Source organism: Geotrypetes seraphini, chromosome 2 (genome assembly GCF_902459505.1).
Source record: "Geotrypetes seraphini chromosome 2, aGeoSer1.1, whole genome shotgun sequence".
NCBI lineage: Eukaryota > Metazoa > Chordata > Amphibia > Gymnophiona > Dermophiidae > Geotrypetes > Geotrypetes seraphini.
In genome coordinates this window covers 199844395-199868550 of record NC_047085.1, presented here as the reverse complement: position 1 = coordinate 199868550, position 24156 = coordinate 199844395, and the positions used below count along the sequence as shown (strand labels likewise).

The 24156-nt window shown below is 42.6% G+C and overlaps 1 protein-coding gene across 6 annotated transcripts in view; it reads left to right on the top strand.

Annotated features, from left to right (window-relative positions):
- The window catches only part of SYCP2L (synaptonemal complex protein 2 like), a 230729-nt gene that overhangs the window by 11421 nt on the left and 195152 nt on the right, over nt 1–24156 (top strand). For all 6 annotated transcript variants that reach the window (XM_033930428.1, XM_033930427.1, XM_033930431.1 and 3 more), the window contains 7 exons: nt 1272–1409; nt 1498–1614; nt 8813–8917; nt 13696–13723; nt 19248–19333; nt 19439–19527; nt 22267–22301. In XM_033930428.1, coding sequence (XP_033786319.1) covers nt 1272–1409; nt 1498–1614; nt 8813–8917; nt 13696–13723; nt 19248–19333; nt 19439–19527; nt 22267–22301 — 598 coding nt within the window. The remainder of the gene's footprint in view (nt 1–1271; nt 1410–1497; nt 1615–8812; nt 8918–13695; nt 13724–19247; nt 19334–19438; nt 19528–22266; nt 22302–24156) is intronic.

Genomic DNA, 24156 nt, shown 5'->3' with positions numbered 1-24156 from the left:
ACACAACCAACAGCAAACAAAAGAAATAACCTCCCTTTTAAACAAATTTCAGTCCAAAGCCCACAAAACAACACACAAAATCGAATAATGGCAAAATCGTTACCCCAGTCCCATGTATGTATGTTAATGCAAGATTAGTAGTAAACAAACTATTCCTCTTAAATAAGCTAATCACAACTAACAACACAGCTCTTTATCATTCATCACAGAAACATGGCTAAAAGAACTAAATAGCCCATACAACATACTCCAAATCCCTAGGAAACACAAGAGAGGAGGAGGACTAGCAATAATGTACAGAAACTCATATACCATTACACAGATCGACTCGGCCACCCATCCAGATCTGGAATATCTAGCATGTAAACTAGAGGACAAGCCCAACTCCACGTTAAAAACATAGGAATCCTTTTGATTTACAGGTCCCCCAAACTCCCATTCAAACACTATCACCAAACTGTTGGAAATAATAACAAACCTAGCATGCCAACACACCAACCTGCTCATCGTTGGGGATGCCAACCTACCCCCTCGAATTGACCACCAACAATGATGTCTCTAAACTGAAAACCCTGCTTGAAGATTTTCAAATCATGATCATACCCTCAGGCCCAACACACGAAAAAGGACACACCCTAGACTTACTTGCATCCATCCCCACTAATCTTACTTCTAACATCAAATGGTCCCCTATCCCCTGGTCCGACCATTACCTCCTCAACTTCAGCCTGAACCTCTCAACAGGAAACCAAAACAACAAAGCTACCAAAGAAGTAAAGGTAATACAAAGAAAACAAACCTTCTTCTCCTTCTCCCCCTTCCCCACCCCCTAAGCCTTAAAACACCCTTTTCCCATTGCAGTTCACCTTGAGCCTGCTTAGGTTTGCGTGACGAACAAAGATTAGATTAGATTTTTATCACTTTATTTAATGCAAAATCTAGCATACAATCACTTCTGTAATCTTTGATATTTTAATGTTGGCTTTATGACTCCATTATTTTCACTAAAGCTGTTAATAAAAATTAATCTAGCCCATCTTATCTGTTTGACCTGTAGCTTGACCTGTAGTTTGACCCCTAGGTTCTCCATGCTTCTAGGAATTGCTTCTTGCATGATTTCTTGAATTTTGTGGCTTACTGTTCCGTAGGTTTTGTCACTCTTTCTCCGAAGAGATGCTTTTGCACTCCTCTTCTTTTTTTCATAATTCATTCATGTTCTAGAATTTTATTATTCCTTTTCCAAGTACCTTTTTTTTCTTTCTTTATTTTAGTTGGAATCTCTCATAATTGATGCTTTCAAAGGAAAGGGATTTCAGAGAATAGGTGAACTATTCAAAAAAAAAGAGACATGGCCTTCCCAAAAATGCAGTAAACTACAGTTGAATCAGTTGGACAGGTTGGTAAATAAGGCAAGTATCATAACTTTACATGGTATGAATGAAAAATGTTTTTCTTATGCAGTTGTGCTGCTAACATGTACAATGTTGCTTCTGTTAGGAGATGGACAAGAACGACTTTGGAAATGTTGCATATTTGATGAAATGTATTCAGCATTTCTTTAAAGGTGGTTTGGAAGAAGAATCAACTTTAATTCAGCAGGGACTGGTTCCAAAGATAAGTACTATGTGGTGATTGTGTTAGACCACTTTGGCTGTCTAGAAATAAAGTTAAGTTAGTTACTGCAAAAAATTTACATTGTTAGTAGCCTATTTATTTATTAACCTCTGTCTATAAAGCAGAACCTATAATGGGAAGGTTCCTTCATTGGGCGAATACCTACATGAAGTAGAACTCTTATGAAAGGAGCTATTGTAAAACCTTTAGACCAATTGTCCTCTAAAGCTTGACCTAAAGTTGGTTGGTTGCTTTTCAAGTCACTTAAAAATATTTACACCAATTTATTTTCTCTTATTGTATTTCCCTTGGGGACAGTGTGCTTTTTATGTCATTTGTAAAGGTTCATCTGATAGTCTTTTGTATAGCATAATTAAATTTAATATATTTTATGATAATTTTTATGTATGTCTGAGCTGAGAGTTGGATCGCTTGTTTCACAGGAAATTTATTATTTTCTTGAGAAAGTTTTGAGAACTGATGGCTGAGTTCCAGAGGCAATTCTCTCACAGGGTCTTGATCATCAAACATTTTGTTTCCATGTTAGCTGTGGTGACCTGTTTAATTTCATGTGCATTAGGCATCTCCCATGGAAAAGGGATAGGTCATTTTACAAAGTTGTTCCATTTGTGTTCAGAATAGAAATTCTTAAGATTTGAATGTTCACCATTTGAAGCAGGTTTTCATTCTGCTAACAGCCCAAATTAGCCCAAATTACTAGAAGACATCTGGACCGCATGTATATATTTTACTTTTATGTATGCCCAGCTCAGACTTGAATTGTAGTGGGGTGATAGTGCCATGAGCTTTTATTCACAGTATTCCATTCTAATATTTATTTGTAACCCGCCACAAAAGATAAACTTAGTATGAGGGGGTGCTGAAAAGTTCTCAGCCCAACCAACCAACTTCCTAAATTCTGAGCATTATTTTGCCACTGTAGCTGCAAAGTATTTTTATTTCGTTAAGTGCCAGTTTGCAGAAATGAAATTCGTTTCGACATTGTTTTAGTCTTCTCCAGAAATAGGAGATACCACCTTCACAAACGTGAAAGCAGAAAACAAACAATGAAGGTGACTGGTGGATATTCAATTTCCTTTTATTACAATGACTCGACATGATCGTGTTTTGGCCACAACGGGCCTGCCTCAGGAATTTGTATGCTGATGATAAAACAGTAAACATAAAGGCCCGGATTCTGCAAAGTGCGTCCCGATTTTAGGCGTCCTACAGCTGTCTAATCAGCTAATTGGGACGCACGATTTTTTAAAAAATGCTCCCCAGGCAGGCCGCCTTTATTGAAGGCGCCTCCGGGAGCCTAGAGAGGCCCGCAAGACCGCTTAAGGCTAGGCGGTAGCCTTAGATGAACCTAGGCGGCCCTGCATGTCTCCCTAGTAGAGCGGAAGATGCTTACAATGCAGGCCAGTAAAATGCTGGCCTACATTGTAAGTAGAAGCGGCCACTATACTTATCATGGCAAGGGATCTCCCTGCCGCGATAGATATAGCGGCTGCCTGTCCCCCCCCCCCCCCTTCGGACGATCGCTCTAGGAGCCTGGGCCAATAAGGCCTTAGGCTTATCGGGATGGGCCGGAAAGGGGCGGGCCAACGATTAAAGGGTAGTGGGGGGAGGTCCGGGGGGGGCAACAATTAAAGGTTAGTGGTGGGGGAGGTCTGGGGGGGGGTGTTAGCGCGGAGTGGGGTGTCTTCCGGCAGGAGGGGTTGGGCACCCTCCTGCTGGCAATCGTCGGGGGGACAGGTGGCCGCTATACCTATCGCGGCAGAGAGATCCCTTGCCCCGATAACTGTAGCGGCCGCATCTATTCTAACCCATGTCTGTAACATGGATGTCGGTTACAGAATCGGGGTTAGTGTAGGCCCGATTCTGTATAGTATGCCCCTCCTGGGCGTCCTGTACAGAATACGGGCCTTCATGTTTATTGTTTTTTCATTAGCATACAGACTTCTGAGGCAAACACGATTGTGTCGAGTCATTGTAATAAAGGAAATTGAACATCCACCAGTCATCTTCGTTGTTTGTTTTCTTACATTGTTTCAGGTCATTGATTGAACCATATCCACGTCATTCTCTTCTTGGTTGAGCTGAGAACTTCTCAGCATTTCCTCATAATCCCTAGGAATATACAATGAAAAGCATTAAAAAGAACAGTCAATTATTAAGTAAAGATTTCTGAAACAAAAAAACTTCAGGTGTCTGCAAAATGATTTAGGCAAAACATTCTACCACTTAAAATACAATGGAAGAGAATAGAAAAAAACAATTATACACATGCAACTCTTTCCCCTTTCTCTATTCTAGCTGGACTTCTGAAGGGGACCTGCCTCTGACTGCCTTGAGAAATATGATATTATACAGATCCATCTTAATTTTTCCATCCAGGGCCCATTCAATTCTAGCTATGCCACTAGGATACATCTTGATTTATGTTGACCTGATGAAAATATTATCCAGCTAATAAAAACATGAGAAATGTACACTTTTCCTCAAGTAAATTGTTTGGGAAATGCAAAACCATATTTGAAAAAGAAGAAAATGAATACATTATCTTTTATGAATAAAGTTGAGAGGTTAGGTACAACTTGAAATTTGTATTTAAAACTTATCTGAAAGGAACGTGATCCCATCTTGTTAGTTAACAGTTTTTCTGTATCGCCTGGTAGACCGATATACAGTGCTCCCCTGGTCATTCGCGGTCTGCGATCCGCGGTCGCAGTCAGGAGAGGGCAGCAGGAGTGCCGGCGAGTGAAGGAAATCACTCGCTGTATGCTCCGACCGCCTCTTCCTGTACTAAAGTCGGGCCTCGCCAATCATGAGCTGCTTTGACATGCAGCTCCTGATTAGTAAGGCCTGACTTTAGTACAGGAAGAGGCAGTTGGAGCATACCGTGAGTGATTTCCTTCACTCGGCGGCGCTCCACCTGCCTTCTCCTGCCCCTCTGTCTGCCCTCTCCTTTCTCCCCTGCTAAAAATCGTATTTGCGGTTTTTCAACATTTGTGGGGGTTCCTGCAACGGAACCCCTGTGAATATTGGGGGAGTACTGTAGTTCCTTACGGATGGGTATTATACCTCACTGCTACCAGCAGGTGGAGACTGAGATCAAACTTGTATATCAGTATAGGTTCCCCCCTAAGAGTATTCCTCAGTCTCTGGAAGCAGATGGTAAGGCTAATTCGGCTCCCCTCTTAGAACCGTTGGAACTTTGTTTTTGGACTTCTGGTTCCCCTTTTGTGTAGGATAGAGCTTGGCCGAGTCCTGTTTTGGGATCTGTCCGACCTCGGGAGTGTCAAACTCGGCGGGTCTCATACTGAGTCTCTTCCCCCACCTTCCTCCACCTGCCCCATATTTTTGTAGAGGTGCCTCAGCCCCCTGGTTTGTTAGCCCTCCAGCTTTGAGAGCCGTGTTGCCTGTTCTGTAAAAATAACAAAAAAAAAACCCAAAATAAAAATGCTGAGGTGTGCCGGTATAAAGGGCTAATTTCCATTTAAAACTGCCTTTTTACTGTATTTTCTCATCTAACCGGCACTTTTCTTGCAGCTAGGGTGATTTTCAGCACAATGAGCACTTTTAAAGGGAAAAAGTGCTCATTGTGCTGCAGATGCGAGATACTCGCGGCCAGCTTGTGCAAGCGTTGTGCAGGCAGGAGCGGTGGGGTAGTCTCGTCGGTAGTGCATGCCGGCGGCCAGGGCACCCCGCCACATGTAGCTCACGAGTTGGTTTTGGATCGCGGGGAAGCTCGGGCTTCCCCTGACGCCCATGCTGCCGACGGTCAGGGAGAAAAGCATTCCCTTGCCGCCAGAATGTCTGAGGATTCCCTTTTCACGTTGGTTGGTTCCTCGGCCTCAGCGTCAGGAAAGTCCCAGGCTTTTCAGACACGGCAGGCTTTTCAGACACGGCAGGCTTCAGGAGCTCCAATTTTGGCGGTTTCAGGTCCAATTTCAGCGGGAACCTCCTTCTTCATCTTCATCTCAGTTACCTCAGATGACCTTCCCCCTGTTCTGGAAATGAAGGGACAAGGTATGGTAGGGTACCCTGCTTGGGGCAGGGAGTCCCTTGGGGCCGCTGGGGGTCTTTCCCCCCTGAATTTATGTTAGCACTTTGTTAAGCTTATGTGCTGGCAGCTGGAGGTTCCGTGTCCACTCTTGGGGGGGAGGAGGGTTACCCTTGACATCTTCGTGGGCATGGGCGTGATTTCTGCCCTGGTAGAGGGGCTGTCTCTTTTCCATCTTCTGGGCTCTCTAGAGGCAGATTCTTCCAGCTCATGCAGTCCTTTCGTGGGGCCCGCCAGGGTGCGGGTAGCGCCCCCGCCGAGTCCCCAGCCGCCTGCCCTACCCAATGATTCCTTGCTGGTGCCCATTGTGGTTCCGATGGGTGCCCGACTGAGGGATTTTTATTCAAAGTGGGCAGACATCACGTCCGATCAGTGGGTTCTGGAGGTGATTCAGGACGGCTATGCTCTGGAGTTTGCCCGGTCCTTGCCCGACTGTTTTTTCACTTCTCCGTCGCAGGTGGTGTGAAAGCAGCAGGCTTTTCGCCAGACCCTTCAAAGTTTGATAGATCTCTGCGCGTTTGGTTTCAGTTCCCCCGCAGGAGTGGGGCACAGGTTGGTACTCTATTTACTCTGTGGTGCCAAAGAAAGAAGGTACCTTTCGGCCCATCCTGGATTTGAAGGGGGGCAACAGGGCTCTTCAAGTTTTTTTTACAAGTTTATTAGGATTTTATATACCGCCTATCAAGGTTATCTAAGCGGATTTTACAGTCAGGTACTCAAGCATTTTCCCTGCCTGTCCCAGTGGGCTCACAATCTTTCTAACGTACCTGGAGCTATGGAGGATTAAGTGATTTGCCCAGGGTCACAAGGAGCAGTGTGGGATTTGAACCCACAACCCCAGGGTGCTGAGGATGTAGCTTCAACCACCGCGCCACACACTCCTCCACCTTCAAGAAATATTGGCATCCCACATAGCCGGAATGGAGAATGTTCAAGTGGACTTTCTAAGTCGTCACGTGCTAGATCCCGGAGAGTGGTGTCTAAGCCCCGTGGCCTTTCAGTTGATAGTGCAGTCATGGGGTCAGCCCCTCATGGGACCTGATGGCCACAAGTGTCAATGCCTAAATGCCCCGCTTCTTCAGTCATCGCAGAGACGGGCAGGCTGAGAGCCTGGATGCTCTAGTTCAACCATGGCCAACAGAGGGGCTGTTGTATGTGTTCCCTCCATGGCCATTGGTGGGCAGAGTTCTTTTTTGCAGAATTCGCCATCCGGGCCTCGTGGTTCTGGTGGCTCTGGATTGGCCTCGACAACCATGGTACGCAGATCTAGTAATAATAACTTCTATACCGCCAACAATCAAATGACTTCTAGGCGGTTTACACAGAAGAGAAACTGGTCAATCAGCGAAGTACAAAGTATTGAGAATAGAAGTACAGCATGTTATCTAAATTACAGGCAGATTAAAAGTATTGTTATAATGAGACTTCAGTTAAGAAATGAATTTATCAAACAGTGCAGTCTTAATTCCTTTTCGAAATGCGCTGTAAGATTGCATGGTTCCGTTGATATACTTGCCCAACCAGGATTGTTGTTTATTTGCTTGGAATGCTAGCATCCTGTCCAAAAAAGACTTGTATTTACAGCCAGTGAGGCATCTGGTGGCGGATCCTCTTCCTCTCTTGGACGACCTTCTAACTCAGGGTCTCATTACAATGTTTGATCTGGATCCCTTCTGTCTTATGGCTTAGCTCTTGAAAGGGGTCGCCTAGGTTAGAAGGGGTATTCGGATAAAGTGATCGCTATTCTCTTGGGGTCCTGGAGGCTTTCTACCTCTCGGGCTTGTGTGCGGGTTTGGCGTTTATTTGAGGAATGGTGTGCAGTGCGGGTAGTGGTCTCTTTTCGCTCTTCCTTGCCTAACATCTTAGAGTTCTTGCAGGATGGCCTGGAAAGGGGACTGGCTTGGTCTTTTCTCCGGGTTCAGCTTGCGGCCTTGTCAGCCTTTTGTGAGTTGTTGAAGGGTCAGCATTTGACTGCCATTCTTGATGTGATTCGCTTCTTGCGGGTGGCCAAATTGCTCAAGCTTCTCAAACGACCCTCTGTGCCATCTTGGGATCTGAATCTGGTTCTGTCAGTGCTAGTGCATCCTCCTTTTGAAGAGTTGGCCGACTGCTCTTTGAAGGACCTTACTCTTGGTGGCCATTACTTCAGTTAGACGTGTTTCTCAGCTGCAGGCTTTCTCTTGTAGGGCTCCCTTCTTGGAATTTTCTAGGGAGTGGGTTGTCTTGAGGCCTGTTCCTTCCTTTCTGCCCAAGGTAGTTTCTCCTTTTCATGTCAATCAGGCAGTGGTCCTCCTGATGTTGGGGTAGCCAGGAGGGTTCTTCCGAGCAGAGACACTTGCGCAAGTTAGATGTTACTCGGGTCCTTCGCTCTTAGGGGTCAGGGAGCTTCTTGGGCTGAGTCTTCTCTAGTGCCCCCAGTAGATATTTGCAAGGCTGCTGTTTGGTCTTCTCTGCAAAGACACTACCGTGTGGATGTCCAAGCGCGTAGGGATGCGTATTCGGTGAACATGTTCTGGTGTCGGCTTTTCGGGGGTCCCACCCTTGATGGGTTCTGCTTTGGTACGTCCCATCTGTAAGGAACTATACCGGTCTACGAGGCGATTCAGAAGGAGAAATTAGGTTCTTACCTGCTAATTTTCTTTCTGTTAGCCTGTAGACCGGTATAGTTCCCCAGCCTATCTGTCTTTGTGCGGTGATTGCGGGTTTTTGCTCGCGTGCAGATTTTGCTTTTTCTGCAGATTTTGCTTTTTCTATTATTTTTCTAGGGCTGGGGAGAATTAGGAACAGCGGCGATGGCTCAGCTAGCTTAGCTGGTAAGCTGTGGGGATGTTTATTTTCCAGGGTACAGTTCTACACGTTACAACAGTTGTTTACAGATGCTTGTTGTTTTTATGCACCTGTTCGGAGTGTATTTTACTGTTTTTCAGTTAAGATTTTTCCTAGGTTTTGCTTGGCTATTTGGCAGACTGGATTCTTAGGGGGAAGCTATACTGATATACAAGTTTGATCTCAGTCTTCACCTGCTGGTAGCAGTGAGGTGTAATTCCCATCTGTAAGGAACTATACCAGTCTACAGGCTAACAGAAAGAAAATTAGCATGTAATAACCTAATTTCTTCTTTCCCTTTACATGGTTTTGTGGTTTGAAAGAGCAACGGAATTTCTGAGAGTGAAAGGATTGTCGTCAAACATATCCCTCATGTCTCTTATTGAAGACTTTTATGATACTGCTTTGGTAAGTTTCTCATTAACTATATGTGTTCAGGCATGTACATAGGACATTCCGTCTAACTTCTAGGTCAGTGTTTTTCAACACGTGTTATACGTATCCTTAGGGGTTTGGTGCCGGCGCTGTATGTCTCCCAACTTCCTTCTGCTGTTGTGTAGACGCGGTGCTGTTTTTCTCCCTTCCTTCTGCTGTCGCATATCTCCCGCCTTCCTCAATTTCTCTTTCCTGCCTCCCTCCTGCCTTCCAAACAGCAGCAGCAGCAGCAACTCACTATGTACTTCCCCACACAGCTGCCACTAGCGTTAGTTTAGCTGGTGATTCCATCAGACAGCCTCGAGCCTTTTCTATTTATTTATTAAAAAATTTATATGTGGTTTCCGTATCACAAAAAGAAAAATAAAGAGGAATCAGAGCAAAAATCCACAAACACAACACTTATATCCTCCAGTTCAAACGCTGAAGCTAAAGCTCAAGGCTTAACTATTTTATACCTAAAGCAAACAGTTAAAGCACATATGCAGGGGGATTTGCCTCAGAAGCTACCGGGCAGTCATTGCTCCAGAGCTAGGAAGGAGAACCCAAATTCCTCATTGGTTAACCTTCAATATTCTATCATAGGCAACCCCACTGCGCCAACTATAACGGTAAAGTGATTAAATATTAATCTAACAAAGTGCAAGCCACACCTATCTGTTGCTTCATGGCAGACAGGCTTGATAATGTGGTACAGGCACTAATGAAAGCTTCCTCTCCAAACAGCTGACGAAGGCCTACGTTTCATGATTACAAAATCATTTCTTCGGGGCTCTGCAGTTTACTAATGCTGAGAGTCTCACATAGTTATAGTTATAGTCCTGTTATAATAGGGATAGAGCACAAATACAATCAATATTCAATCAGAAATACAAGCAAGCTTTAAATCATACATTGATGTCAGAAAAATTCTAAAATGCGATTACCAACTAAAATATACCTTAGCATAAGAAGGCATTGGCAAATAATTGAGTTTTCAGCATTTTCTTAAAATTCATCCTCCCCATACAAAACTGCAGGATACCAGGCAAGGCATTCCATAGTTCTACTCCAGCCACAGATATCCTAGCATGCATAGTCGACATTCTCCCCTCCAAACTTAATTTCATCCCATTTATACCTCTAAGCTCTCTTCTCGGTTTATAGATCTGGAAGAATTTTTGTAAGATCTTTGGGGAAGCGTGATAAAATGTCTGTATAATCGCAACAATCTTAAACTGCACTCTTTGTTGCATAGGTAACCAGTGTAGTTTCTTCAACACAGGAGTTATATAGATACTCCTAGGAACCCCTGTGATTAATCTTGCAGCGGAGTTGATAAGCATTTGCAAAGCCCTCAACTTCCCTTTCACAACTCCTAAGTATAGTGAATTAGAATAATCCACCCTACTCAGGATCAATGTTTGAACCACAGTACGGAAATCGTATGCTGGTAATATTGGCTTCAATCTATAAAGCATTTGAAGTTGCATGTATCCCACCCTGATTATTTTTAATATTTGGTTTTCCATTGTCAAACAGCTATCTAAGCACACTCCCAGGACAGTTGCATCTTTGGAGGCAGGCCGGCCTAGTAAAGGCCCCAAGGCTGCCTGATGGAATTGCTGGCTCAGCAGTACCTCCCCTCTACCTAGTGGCATCTCACTGCATGCTTTTAAATTCCCCACGCAGCCTGCTGCTAGTGTTTAGCCACTGTTCCATCAGGCAGCCTTGGGGCCTTTACTAGGCCAGACTGCTAACCGATGAAAGAGGAAGTTGCATTATTGGAGGCGGGCTGGCCTAGCAAAGTCCCCGAGGCTGCCTGATGAGAGAGGGAGAGATGGTCGGGGAGGGCAGAAAGGAGATAAGGAGAAATGTCACACTCGGGGGGGGGGGGGGGTGAGAGGGCAGAGTGTAAAAGGTTGGATTAATGGAGGGAGAGAGAGAGATGTTGGTTGGGGAGGGAATGAGGACTGGAGATGAGGAAGTGTGCAGGAGGCAGAGGAAATGTTGGACTGGTGGAAAGGAAGGAGACATATTGGATGTGGCAGTAGAGGGAGTGGGAGATAGGCACTCTGGATATCTCTCTCTTTTCCCACTCCCTTTTGCAGCAAGGGAGAAAATGAGAGAAGGACATTGAGAGAGATAGCGAGGGAGACATGTTGCCAATGGGGGTAGAGGAGAGAGGAAGAAAAGTTGGTCTCGTGGAGGGACAGAAAGAGATGTTGGTTGGGGAAGAGAATGAGGTCGGGAGGAGAGGAAGCATGCAGGAAACAGAAATATTGGATGCACAGTCAGAAGAGGAAGTGCAACCAGAGACTCGTGAAATCACTAGACAACAAAGGTAGGAAAAATTATTTTATTTTTAATTTAGTGATCGAAATGTGTCAGTTTTGAAAATTTATATCTGCTATCTATATATTTTGCACTATATTTTCTAGTTTTCTATACAGTGTTCCTCTGCAAATTCACGGTTTGAGAATCGCGGACTCACTCATTCACGGTCTGCTCTGACCGCCTCTTCCTGTAGTAAAGTCGGGCTATACCAATCAGGAGCTGCTTTGATATGCAGTTCCTGACTGGTGTAGCCTGACTTTTCTACAGGAAGAGGCGGTCGGAGCAGACCGTGAATGAGTGAGTCCGCGATTCTCAAACCGTGAAAAGTCAGGCTACAGCATTCAGGAACTGCGTATCAAAACAGCTCCTGATTGGTATAGCCCGACTTTACTACAGGAAGAGGCGGTCGGAGCAGACCGCAAGTGATTTTCTTCACCCGCCGGCGCTCCAGCTGCCCTCTCCAGCTCCTGGAAATTCATGGAGGTTCCTGGAATGGAACCCCTGCAAATTTTGGAGTACTGTAGTTGTTACTGAGGTGACATTGCATATTTTAAAGTCAGCTGCCTTGACGTTTTTGAAAAAAAAAGAATATAAATGATTAACATTTTCTCTGCATACAGTGCATTTTGTGGTGGTTGTTTTTTTAAAAATTTGTGGTTATTATATATTAAGATTATGTTGTGTATATGAAAAATGGATGGAAGAAATTGCATTACAATTTGTACTATTATGAGGGTGGGGTCTGGGGCAGAGCTAGGGCTAGGTCTGGGGGCGGAGCTTGGGTGAAGGTACTCGGTTGTTATTTGTTAGACTTAAGGGGTACTTGGCTTGAAGAAGTTGAGAAAGCTTTATTAGTAGTTCTGTCTTTAAAAGTTATATATTCTAGGAGAGAAACGATCTTTTCTGTAACAGTCCCTCAAATCTGGAATTCACTCCCACTCAATATAACACCACGAACACCTTCTCTCACATCAAGCAGCGCTGTGGGGTAGGGACCTAGAGCAATTGCTTTCGCCCACCACTTATGAGGTTTTCAGGAAACGTACAAAAACATACCTGTTCCTAAAATATCTAGACAACTGACCCTCTTCTCCTTCCCCCTCGATATTAATCACAATATCCTATTAATCTCTCTATCCTCAAAAATGGATTTCCTGTCCCACCAACTCTTTCTTCCTCCCCTTTTTAGTTCAATCAATTTGTACCTTGCTTAATCTTTTGTAAACCGCATAGAACTTCACGGTATTGCGGTATATAAACTGTTGTTATTATTATTATAAGAGAAGAAAAATTATTAAGCAAATTTAAAAGTCTCCTAAAGAGTTGGCTATTCAAGGACGCTTTCCAATAGATCTGTTCTAACCTATAATAATGTAGAAGATGATTTAATAGAATTAAGTGGGTAACTGTTCCCCAACCTTATGTGTCTCCGGACCTTCCACTGGTTTTTATTTGTACATTTTATTTTTTTAGAATTGTATTTAAATCAATGGATGTTAAGCTACTTCCCTCCTTGAATGTATTCTGTAATTAGTATTGAATGTTTCGTAATCTTATCTTGTTTTATTATCTTAACCTGATTTTGAACTCATGTAAATCGCATTGGATTTGGATTATGCGAATTAATCAAAGAAATCAAATAAACTTGTAACAAAATTAGGATAGAGCTTCAATGTTGTGTGCACGTAGGATCTCTCGGGGGTTACTGTGGCAGGGCAGACTAGATGGGCCATTTGGCCTTTATCTGCCATTATGTTTCTATGTTTATTGTAAGCACATATAGCAAAGAGAAAAGAATAATACACATCAAAGTTTTGAAGGCACTGCAGCTTCCCACCTTAGTAAAAGTTGAGAGTGGTTTGTCATTTTAGTTTATGGAAAATGTTGTATTCTGTAGTACAGTGACATGTTTGCTTTCTTTGTGAGAAGTATAAGCTGAATCAGGGCATGATTAACCCTGTTTATCCTTAGGCACAGAGCTTTTTTTTTTTTTGAGAGAGTTCAAAGGGTGATTTTAGCAAATGTTATGAATAAATAACTGATAATCCAATTTTGTGTATAAAATAGTACGTTTAAGTACATCGGTGCTTTCCAAACTTTGGGCATGACCCCATTTTAACAGGGAAAGAGAGCGCATAGTCTTAAGTTCTACATTGTTGTCTGCGTTGCTGCTCTTGGCCCTCGTGTAGCGTCTGCTGCTATGTTGCTGTCCTAATCCCCTGCCTCTTATTCAAAATGGATAGGCTTAGTGATTTATAATGTCCCTGGGCAAGCCAATGACACCTCTCCCCCTGTTTTAGTCATGATCCCAAATTCAGATTTGTGACCTTATTTGTGGTCATGACCCAGAGTTTCGTAATTGCTGAAGTACATTCTCTACCTGGCTTTTTTTAATGGGTCTTCTGTGGATTTTTTTTTTTTTTTTGTCTGCTCAGGTCATTTGCAAGTGCAGTGCGGGTGAAGGTCAGTATACTGTATATGTGATTCTATGTCTAGTAAACTGTTGAGTTGGTGGTTTCATGTTATGTTACTTTTGCCATAATATCAAACAATATGATAAATATCTTGAACATGGCGAATGGAGGGGGTAGAGTAGGCATCTGGAGAGAAGTGGTGGTGTCCATATACCCCCTCAAGAACATTACGATCAAACTCTCAAAATCTCTTAGTAATTCCTTCAATTCGCCAAATTGTATGTGATACAATGCATAAAATGATCTTTTCTGTCATGGCTCCCTCACTTTGAAACACTATGCCTCAAGACCTCAGACTAGAATCTTCCCTGCTAAAATGTAAATTCAATCTCGAAACCATTCCTATTCAAGAATGCATTCAATAAGTGAGAATCATCCCTTTCAAGGCAAACTCCCCCCCCCCCCCCGGCCAACCTACTGTGTTCTCCCTCTCCCTACCTATTTAAATTTTTATCTTGATGTTATGCTATACCATCCTCCCCATATCCTCTTGGTTTCATGTTATTTATGTTCTGTTTATGAAATCCTTTAAATTAAAAAAAAATCAAATAAAAAAATCATTTTATATAAAGCATTTATTGTAAACCGTTTAGATATATTTGATAGACTGTATATCAATAAACTAATAAACTTGAAACTTGTCTTCAGATGAAGCATCATTAAGACTCATGCAGCCTAATTTTCTGCCTCTGATTCAAATGGTGTTGTGGCTGTGTTAATCCACTTTCCAAGGTAATATAAAAAAATAAAACACAAAGGAAATAAGGTAATACCTTTTTTTTATTGGACTAACTCAATACATTTAATCATGAACTTTTGAAGGTAACCCGTCTTCAGATCAGAAATAAGCAAATGTTGACAAATACCAGTGTACAGTATATATAAGGACAACATGAAAGCATTATAGGGATAGGAAGAGGGAGGGGGTGGGTTGGTGGGAAGGAGACATTAAGGTGGCAGAGCAGTTTTAAATGTCTTTATAGTGAGAAAGGAAGCCCAGATCTCTGTTAAGTCCTTTCTGGTAGGTGTCAAAATGTTTTATAATTTTGATTTCAAAGGTTTTATGTTCGTGGATTTCTTAACGTTCTCTTAGTATTCTTACCATAATATAATTGGTGCAGTGATCAGTTTTTCCAAAGTGTTGTCCAACAGAGGTGACATCCTGGTTGGTATTGCAATTTTTAATATGATAGCTGTGTAGGTTGATTCTGGCCTTTAGCATTAGGCTTGTTTCACCAATGTAAAAAGTCTCTTTGCACTTTTTGCACTGAATGATGTATATATCACATTAGAAGATGAACATATGAAAGATCCCTTTATGTTGAATGTTTTTCCCATATGAATGACTGGGGGATCCTTTGAGATGTGCTTACACAGTTTGCAGTTTGTCACACCACAAGGATGTGTGCTATTCTCTTCTTCGAGGGTTTGTGTGTGAGTTTGCTTTTTACCAATTTTTGTTTCTGAGTAGGTGGCTGATGGAAGGCCAGCACAGGTGGAGCTAGGAATATTTCTTTTAGTAATTCATCTTCCCGGAGTAGCATTTTCTTAGTTTTTCTAGCTCTGGAATGTATGTCGCTACCAAGGGGGTTCTGTCTCTGGTTTTCTTGTCCTTGTAGTTTAGTAAGTTTTCTCTAGGTGTTTTAAGGTAGTGTTTCTCAACATGCAGTATGCGTACCCTTAGAGATACGCGGCCTGGTCGTCGCAGTGCATATTCCTGCCCGTCCATAGAAGCTGCTGTGTCCAGGGATCTCAGCCTTCTGCCAGCCCCTTGCTGCGGCCGGGGATCTTGAGATCCCTGCCTGCCCTTCTCTCTGAAGCCAATCCAGTTCTTGTTTGGGCCGCACTCCTTCAGTCTTCAGCGGCACTCCTTGCAGGGATGGCACAGGCAGCGATTTCCACGATACACATAAGTAGCTGACCCAAAAACCTTCCCGTTGATGTCAGAGGGAAGGCTTGTGGGTCAGCCACATGCAGTGTGTGAATTGCTGTCTGCGCTGTCCATGATCTGGGGGATGAGAGAGGGAGAAATGTTGGATATTACAGAAGAGGGTGTGGGAGAGATGCTTGGATCTCTCAAGACAGATGGACAGTGAGAGAGAGGGAGTCTTGTTGCCAATACAGGTGGAGGAGAATGGAAGAAAAGTTGGACTTGTGGAGGGACAGAGAGAGATGGTTGGGGTAGGGAATGAGGTCCGGAGGAGAGGACACATGCAGGAGGCAGACAGTGTTGGACTCGTGGAGAGAGAGATAGTGTGAGATAGATGGGGAGGGCAGAAAGGAGGGGAGGAGAAATGTCACACTTGGGGGAAGGGAAGAAGGCACAGAGTAAAAAGTTGAATTCATGGAGGGAGACAGAGGGATGTTGGTTGGGGGAGGGAATGAGGACTGAAAGAGAGGAAGCGTACAGGAGACAGAGAAAAAGATGTTGATCTAGTGGAAAGGAGTGAGACATGTTGGATGTGGCAGTAGAGGGAGTGGGAGAGATGCATCCTGGTTCTCTCTCTCTCTCTCTCTCGTTGTTTCCCTACTCCCTTTGTAGCAAGGCAGGGAATGAGAGAAGGACAATGAGAGAGAGAAGGAGACATGTTGCCAATGGGGGTAGAGGAGAGAGGAAGAAAAGTTGGACTAATCGAGGGACAGAGAGAGATGTTGGTTAGGGAATGGAATGAGGTCTGGAGGAGAGGAAGCATGCAGGAAACAGAAAGAAATATTTGATGCACAGTCAGAAGAGGAAGTGCAGTGCATCCAGAGACTCACAAAATCACCAGACAGCAAAGGTAGGAAAAATGAATTAATTTTCAATTTAGTGATTGAAATGCGTCAGTTTTGAGAATTTATATCTGCTATCTATATTTTGCACTGTATTTGTCTATTTTCAATAGTTGTTACTGAGGTGACATTGCATATTTTAAAGCCTTGACCTCTTTGAACCCCCCCCCCCGAATATAAATGATAATTAACATTCTCTCAGCATACAGTGTGCTTTTGTATTTTTAAAATTTTGTAGTTGCCATTATGTTAAGATTATATTGTGTGTATATGAAAAATGGATGGAAGAAATTGCATTACAGTTAGTACTATTATGGGGGTGGAGTCATGGGCAGAGCTTGAGCGGGTCTGGGGCACCGCTTGGGTGGGGGTACTTTGATTTATTAGACTTGACATGAAGTTGAGAAACACTGGCATAGACTCCTACACTTCTCCTGTGGCAGATTCAGGAATGATGCATGGCCACATTAAGAACAGTGTGTGGTTATGCATACTGTACCTTAGAGGGAACACTGATAGGAAAGTTGGCCCTTTTATCATCTGGGAGCAGAGATAAGCAGCAAGAATCTTAAAATCTACAAGTTCTGAGTTACGTACAAATCTGACTTAAGAACAGCTTTAAAAATATAACTTATTCTTAACCTGGGGACTGCTTATACCACAGTTGCAAGCAAAAATTGACCCTTAATACTCCACAGAACCAGAAGTCTACAAAGAACAAAAACACTATGGAGGAGATGATGTCCAAGATGCAGGCTTTATTGAAAATACAGTCAATCCACATGACGAGATGTCTAGGACACAAGTGATTGGGACTATGGACCCAATATGGTCCATATTTCGACAACCCTGTGTTCCTCAGGGGTCCCTGAAAGTCCTAATGCAAAAGCTCATGGATCAAATTCTAAAACCTAAGGTGGTCAAATATGGGAGTAAACCTCCAACGACTGAATAAGAGTGGCCAAAGGCCTACCGCAAAAACTGAAGAGATCAGTAACAGAATGCTGAGGAACCCCAGGAGGTCTCCCTTTGTGCATTCCTATCTACTAGACCGCAACTAACTACTGGGGTTCCTCAACGTTCTGTTCTGGCACCGATCGCTTCAGTTTTTGCTATAGGCCTTTGGCCACTCTTATTCGGTTGGAGGTTTACTCCCATATTTGACCACCTTAGGTTTTAGAATTTGATACTTTTAAACCAATAGGAGGATATATTTTTTCACTCGGAGAATAGTTAAACTCTGCAACACATTGCCAGAGGTTAGAAACATAGAAACATAGTGGCAGAAAAGGGCTATAGCCCACCAAGTCTGCCCATTCCAAAGTATTCGCTCCCGAATTTACTCCCTTAAAGATCCCACGTGAGCATCCCATTTACTCTTAAAATCCTTCACGCTGCTGGCTTCAACAACCTGCAGTGGGAGTTTGTTCCACTGATCCACCACTCTTTCGGTGAAGAAGTACTTTCTGGAGTCTCCTTGAAACTTCCCTCCTCTGATCTTCAGCGGATGCCCTCTGGTGGTCGAGGGACCCATAAGACAGAAGATATCATCTTCCGACTCAATGCGACCCGTGATGTACTTAAACGTTTCAATCATGTCTCCCCTTTCTCTTCGTTCCTCAAGTGAGTACAGTCGCAACTTCTTTAGTCTTTCTTCATACGTTAGATCCTTTAGCCCCGAGACCATCCTGGTGGCCATTCGCTGAACCGACTCAATCCTCAGCATGTCTTTATGGTAGTGTGGTCTCCAGAATTGAACACAGTACTCCAAGTGAGGCCTCACCATGGATCTGTACAATGGCATAATGACTTCAGGTCTCCTGCTGACAAAACCTCTGCGGATACAACCCATCATTTGTCTTGCCCTGGAGGAAGCCTTCTCCACTTGATTGGCAGCCTTCATGTCATCACTAATAATCACTCCTAGATCACGTTCTTCCTTGGTCCTAACCAAGGTCTCTCCATTTAGTGCATAAGTTCTGCGCGGGTTTCTCTTACCCAGGTGCATTACCTTGCATTTTTTTAGCATTGAAGCCCAACTGCCAAGTCGTTGACCATCTTTCCAGCAGCAGTAAGTCCTGTGTCATATTGTCAGGTAATAAGCTGTTGCCTACAATGTTGCAAATTTTGGCGTCATCGGCGAACAGTGATACCTTTCCCCTAAGCCCTTGCGTCATATCTCTTATGAATAAGTTGAATAAAATTGTTGTGGTATGAGTAGATAAGGTTGTGGTATGAGTAGATAAAGCTGCTGGTTTTTAAGAAAGGTTTGAATAATTTCTTGAAGGAAATGTCCATAGTCTGTTATTGAGAGACATGGGGGGAGCCACTGCTTGCCCTGGATCAGTAGCATGGAATGTTGCTACTCTTTGGGTTTTGGCCAGGTACTAGTAACCTGGATTGGCCACCGTGAGAACGGGCTACTGGGCTTGATTGACCATTGGTCTGACTCAGTAAGGCTATTCTTTTGTTCTTAAGCTGCACAATGTTTGGATTTTTTCTTCAGCTGTTCTTAATCTATACTACTGCTTTGTTTTTATCCTTTCTTTTATCCCCACCTCTGTTTTGCATGCAACATTTTTAAAGACTTAGAAGCTCTGTGGGGAAGTAAGCTACTAAAAAGCATGTTTTATGGTTTTGTAGTATAGGAAATCCTATTTATAAATGTCTAATATAACATTTATATCTAAAATAACTTTAACCCAAGTGCTTTTGGCATGATTTTTTTTTTCTATTTACAGGGAAGAAACAGTTACTGGATTCATTTATAGTAAGATTGGGACTGCTGGTAATGCAGAAAGATGCTGCATTTTCTCTTCGGTTAGAGGTGAGAGTTTGGTGAAGGAAAATTTTTCATTTGTAAATTGAAGTTTTGAAAACTGTCTCATCTTTCCTTTTTGTTCTCCTTCATTTTTTTCTGGGGTGGAAAAAGGCCTTGAGGACATTAAATGCCATGTTAGACAGCGTACCACGGGAAGACAGAAAAAGATTCCACTTGTCAGAAGAGCTATGTGAGCTCACGTAAGTGTGTGTATTATGTACTGTTTGATGATGTAGGGAGTGGGAACTTTGGGGTCCTTTTATCAAGCCGCGCTAGCGGGGTTAGCGCGTCGGACATTTCATCACGCGCTAACCCCCGCGGCCGGCTAAAAAACTTAACGCCTGCTCAATGCAGGCGTTAGCGGCTAGCGCGGCAGGCGGTTTAATGCGCGTTAACCCCCTACCACAGCTTGATAAAAGGACCCCTTTGTTTTAGTCAATTTTAAATAGTACAGTAATGTGGATAGAAGAAGCTTTGGTATTAGTTTTATTTCTCCCAGTCGTTATGTTGGATAATATCAGTAAAATAAACAAGAATAGGGCAAATAAACTCAAACCTTCCAAGGATGAGTGATTAAAGGAGTATCCTGAATTCAATGAAATAATCACTCCCAAGTATTCAAAAATAAGCTGTTTTGAACTACATACAACTGTTAGTGAACTTTATGCTCGGAGAAATGGAGGCAATAACAGGGGAAGAACCCCAACACTATTACCTCACCGCCCAATCATCGCATATTCAAAAACTTGTAAAAAATGCAGATGTTTTTAATTACATTTGGTGCCACTAAGGCTTCACTCTCTGTTCCTATAATTTAAATCTGGACAGCAAACTTATCTTATAGCTTGCAGGTTCCGACGCGACGCGTTTCGTTCCTGCTTCAGGGAACCAACGAAATATACAAAAGTTTTCTGAGAATATGGACGTAATAGCCTCGAAGATTTTAACGCTTCTTGCATATGATCCAAAACATTTCTGAACTTCCTGTCACGATAGGAGGAAGTTCAGAAATGTTCTCTTGTGTGCACACAATCAACTTAAAAAAATAAATAAATAAAAATTAATAAAACAATTTACCTGTGGCTAGAGTCACTAATGCTCACCTTTCCATCCGATTCGTGGGTGATTTGTGGCCGAATCTTGCCGGGCGACCAATTCACAAAACAGTCCCCATGTAAATGACCTGATTGGACACACGCCCACAAGCAATCCCATGGATCACTGCAGAGCGATCCAGAAGTATGCACAGATCATCCTCTCTGCCTAGAGAAGCGATTTGCGCATTCACTTTCTCTCTGCAAAGCGTGATGTCAAAACAAAAGGGGGGTAGTTCTGAAATCAGTCTAGGTCACCCCGATTTCTCTTTCTGGCAGCTGCTTGACCTCGGTCCTGGGGCTGGAAAAAAGGCAGCAGGGCTGCATCCCTGTCTCATTCCACAGACTGGAACAACACCGTAGTGCAGCCTCGCTTTTAACCCACGGGTTAAAACCACTGGTTAAAAACATGGGCTTGCAGAGAGGCAGGGCAGTCAGGCGGCCTAGCTCAAACGGTGTTCCTGCTTCTTTTTAGTGAATTGAGGCCCTTCCTACTTTGCATGCCATTTCCCCTCATTTGCGAATCGGGAGGAAGGTTAGTGAATTGGGTCGGGGTCGCAAACTGATTGGGACGCAATCGGTGGGCTTAGTGAATCTAGCCCCTGGTCTGAAAAGCCTTTTTATTTCATTTCATTTGCAAGGAACCTTTCAGACATTAACATTGGTAAGGGTTCAAAGAAAGATACACTAGATAAAGAGGTGGGAAAACACAAAACTAGTGACAGAGAGAAAAAGACCTGTAAACAGGGTCTCCTTGTTGATTACCTGTTGGAGAAAAGACAGGACAATTTTACATAAAGTAACAGTATATGGAAATAAGTAGTGGGAAAAGTAAGGAAAAAGGTACTCGCCTGAAAGGTTCCTGAATACTGTTAACCTTCTAAGTGGAACCCTGAAAGGTACAAAGACAAACTGTTTAAGCACTTTTCATGATAGAAAGGTGCTATTGAGAATTTAAGTGATTTTAAGAGAACCATTTTAATTAGAATAATAAATATTGCACTATTAATTGAGTGTGTGTTAAAAAATGTTGCACTTTGAGGATGTTTTAATGCTTTTAAAATGATATCCTAGCATGTTGAATGCACTTTAAATTTATGAAAAAACACTATGAAGTGAGTTTCTTTCTGAAGTGAATTTGAGAAATTTTGTGTAATAAATATTTAATTTATTTGAATTGGTATTTGTGAGTGTTTTTTTTCCTTTACCAGGTGTACACTGTGACTCACACCATCAGAAAGACTTTTTCAAAGTTTCATACACCTGAAGTGTGTTCGGGAGAAAATGTACTCTGACCCGGAGGAAATTTTATTTACCACCCACTGCTGTGTTCTCTGCTAAATAGCTGCTGCATTGGGTCAGGGTAGCGCTGAACCCCAGAGGGAGCTGCAGGGGTTTTCAAAAGGAACCAGTACTTCTATTAGCCTTCTAAAGCAGTGTTCCTCAACTCTGTCCTGGAGTTACCCCCTTGCTGGTCTGGTTTTCAGGATATCCACAATGAATATGCATTAAAGAAATTTGCATTATAATGGAGGCAGTATATGCAAATCAAATTTATGCATATTCATTGTGGATATCCTGAAAACCAGACTGGTAAGGGGGTACTCTAGGACCAAGATGAGAAACACTGTTTTAAAGCACATCAAAAATATTTTAATTGCCGAAAGGAAACTCTACCAGGTGTACCTGTACCTTTTTAAGTGGATTTTTGCATTTGGTGCTTCATGAATGATCACAATACCATTTGCTGTCTTCCTCGTGCCATTTTAAACTATTTCTACCATGTCTATTGCCTGGTTTTTATGCAACATTTCTAGGGAAGTTAACGATTATATTTTTTTCCAGGCAGGATCTTGCAAGAACGATTCTAGAAGCTGGTGGTAAGGAAAGCTAATGAATCCTTTTTTTTTTGTTGAAATGTATATTTTACTACCTTTATGTTTCACATTTGTGGAGAGAATGCACACTTCTATGCAGAATATAAGAAATATTACATTCCAGACCTAAAAGGTTCATGATTTAGGTTGCCTTTAACAAAGGTGCACCAAAGGATTTAGTGTATGCAGTGGCGTACCTAGGGTATGTGGCACCCGGGGCCCATCATTTTTTGACACCCCCCCCCTATGTAAAAAAATATTTTTTGTAATGACCATGAAACAGAATAAATGGTCAGAATAGAAACAGGCAGTGAAAATTTTCTTATATTCCAAACATAACATAACATAAATTATGTCTGAATTGTCATGACATCAGAAGTACATATGGAGTAGTTGCAGGTGATGCTTGGGACAGTTCTGATTGTGTTAGTTCGGTTTTATGTGTTTTTTGAATAGAAGGGTTTTTATTTCTTTTTGAAGGTTTTGCAGTCTGTGGTCGATGTCAATTGGTTGTAGAGTTGGGGGTCGAGTGTTGCAGCTCGAATGGCTAGGAGGTTGTCGAACAGTTTTTTTTCTTTTGACGTTTTTGGTTGGAGGGTGTGTGAATGGTGCGTGAGTTCTCCTATGTCTGTTTGAAGTGGATTGAATTATTTAGCTGAAGAAATTAGTTACCCCCTCATCCCACACACATTAATTCTCTTCCATTTTTGTTCCCATTATAAAAAACACTGATAAGTTCCCAGAAAAAAAATACATTAAAATAAGAAGTGAAAACAAAGGCCCCTACAGATGAGAACATAACATAAGAATAGCCTAACTGGGTCAGACCAATGGTCCGTCATGCCCAGTAGCCCATTCTCATGGTAGCCAATCCAGGACACTAATACCTGGTCAAAACCCAAAGAGTAGCAACATTCCATGCTACCGATCCAGGGCAAGCAGACACTTCCCCCATGTCTTAATAACAGATTATGGACTTTTCCTCCAGGAATTTGTCCAAATCTTTCTTAAAACCAGCTACACTATCTGCTTTTACCATAACTTCTGGCCATTTCATTTTTAAGTTTAGATCTTTCCTTTCAAACAGAGACCTTGCTAGATGTCAAATACAGCACAAGGTAACTTCACATGGACTTAGCTGTGCATGAAATGTGAATCTCCTCATACACCTACCATATAGTGCAAAAATGTGCAAAAGTCTGTTTTTTTCTTTCGATCACTACATAGCCTAATGTCACACAAGCAGCGCTGTTACAAACATATTCTGTAGGTCAATGCTAAGGATAACAAAGTTTCCTTCCTTGGACCAGAAGGAGATAAACCACTGGAAGAGATCCCAAAACAACACCCAAAGACCCACTCAGTGTGTGAACCAGTTGAGTGGAGTGGACTAACTGGGGGGTGGAAATGGGCCCGGAGTTTGCTCAGCAGAATTTCCCAGACCACCTCTTCCTCTCAACACATTGACACGCTGCCACCATCGCCACTAGGAATACCTCACTGGGTAGGCCAGCTATGCTATAAACTTTATAAAACACATTATTATATTTTCTTATAAAGCACATATTTTAACTGAACTCTCTGACATCCTCAGCCTTTCCATTCACAAAAATAGAAGGAAGAAAAGCTCCCATTTCCTGCTGTCTCATGTCCCCGGCCTATACAATATTTTTTTTCTGCAGACCCTTCAAAAGTCTGACCAAATCCTCGTTTCACTTGCATTATAAAGTACTGAGGATGCCATCTCTCCCCAATCCCAGGTCCTAAAGTCTAAGACAGTAGCACAAACTAATGCTGCCAGATTCAGGAAAAAAAATTTTGATTCGATTCAGCCTATTGCAGGGGTGTCCAATGTCGG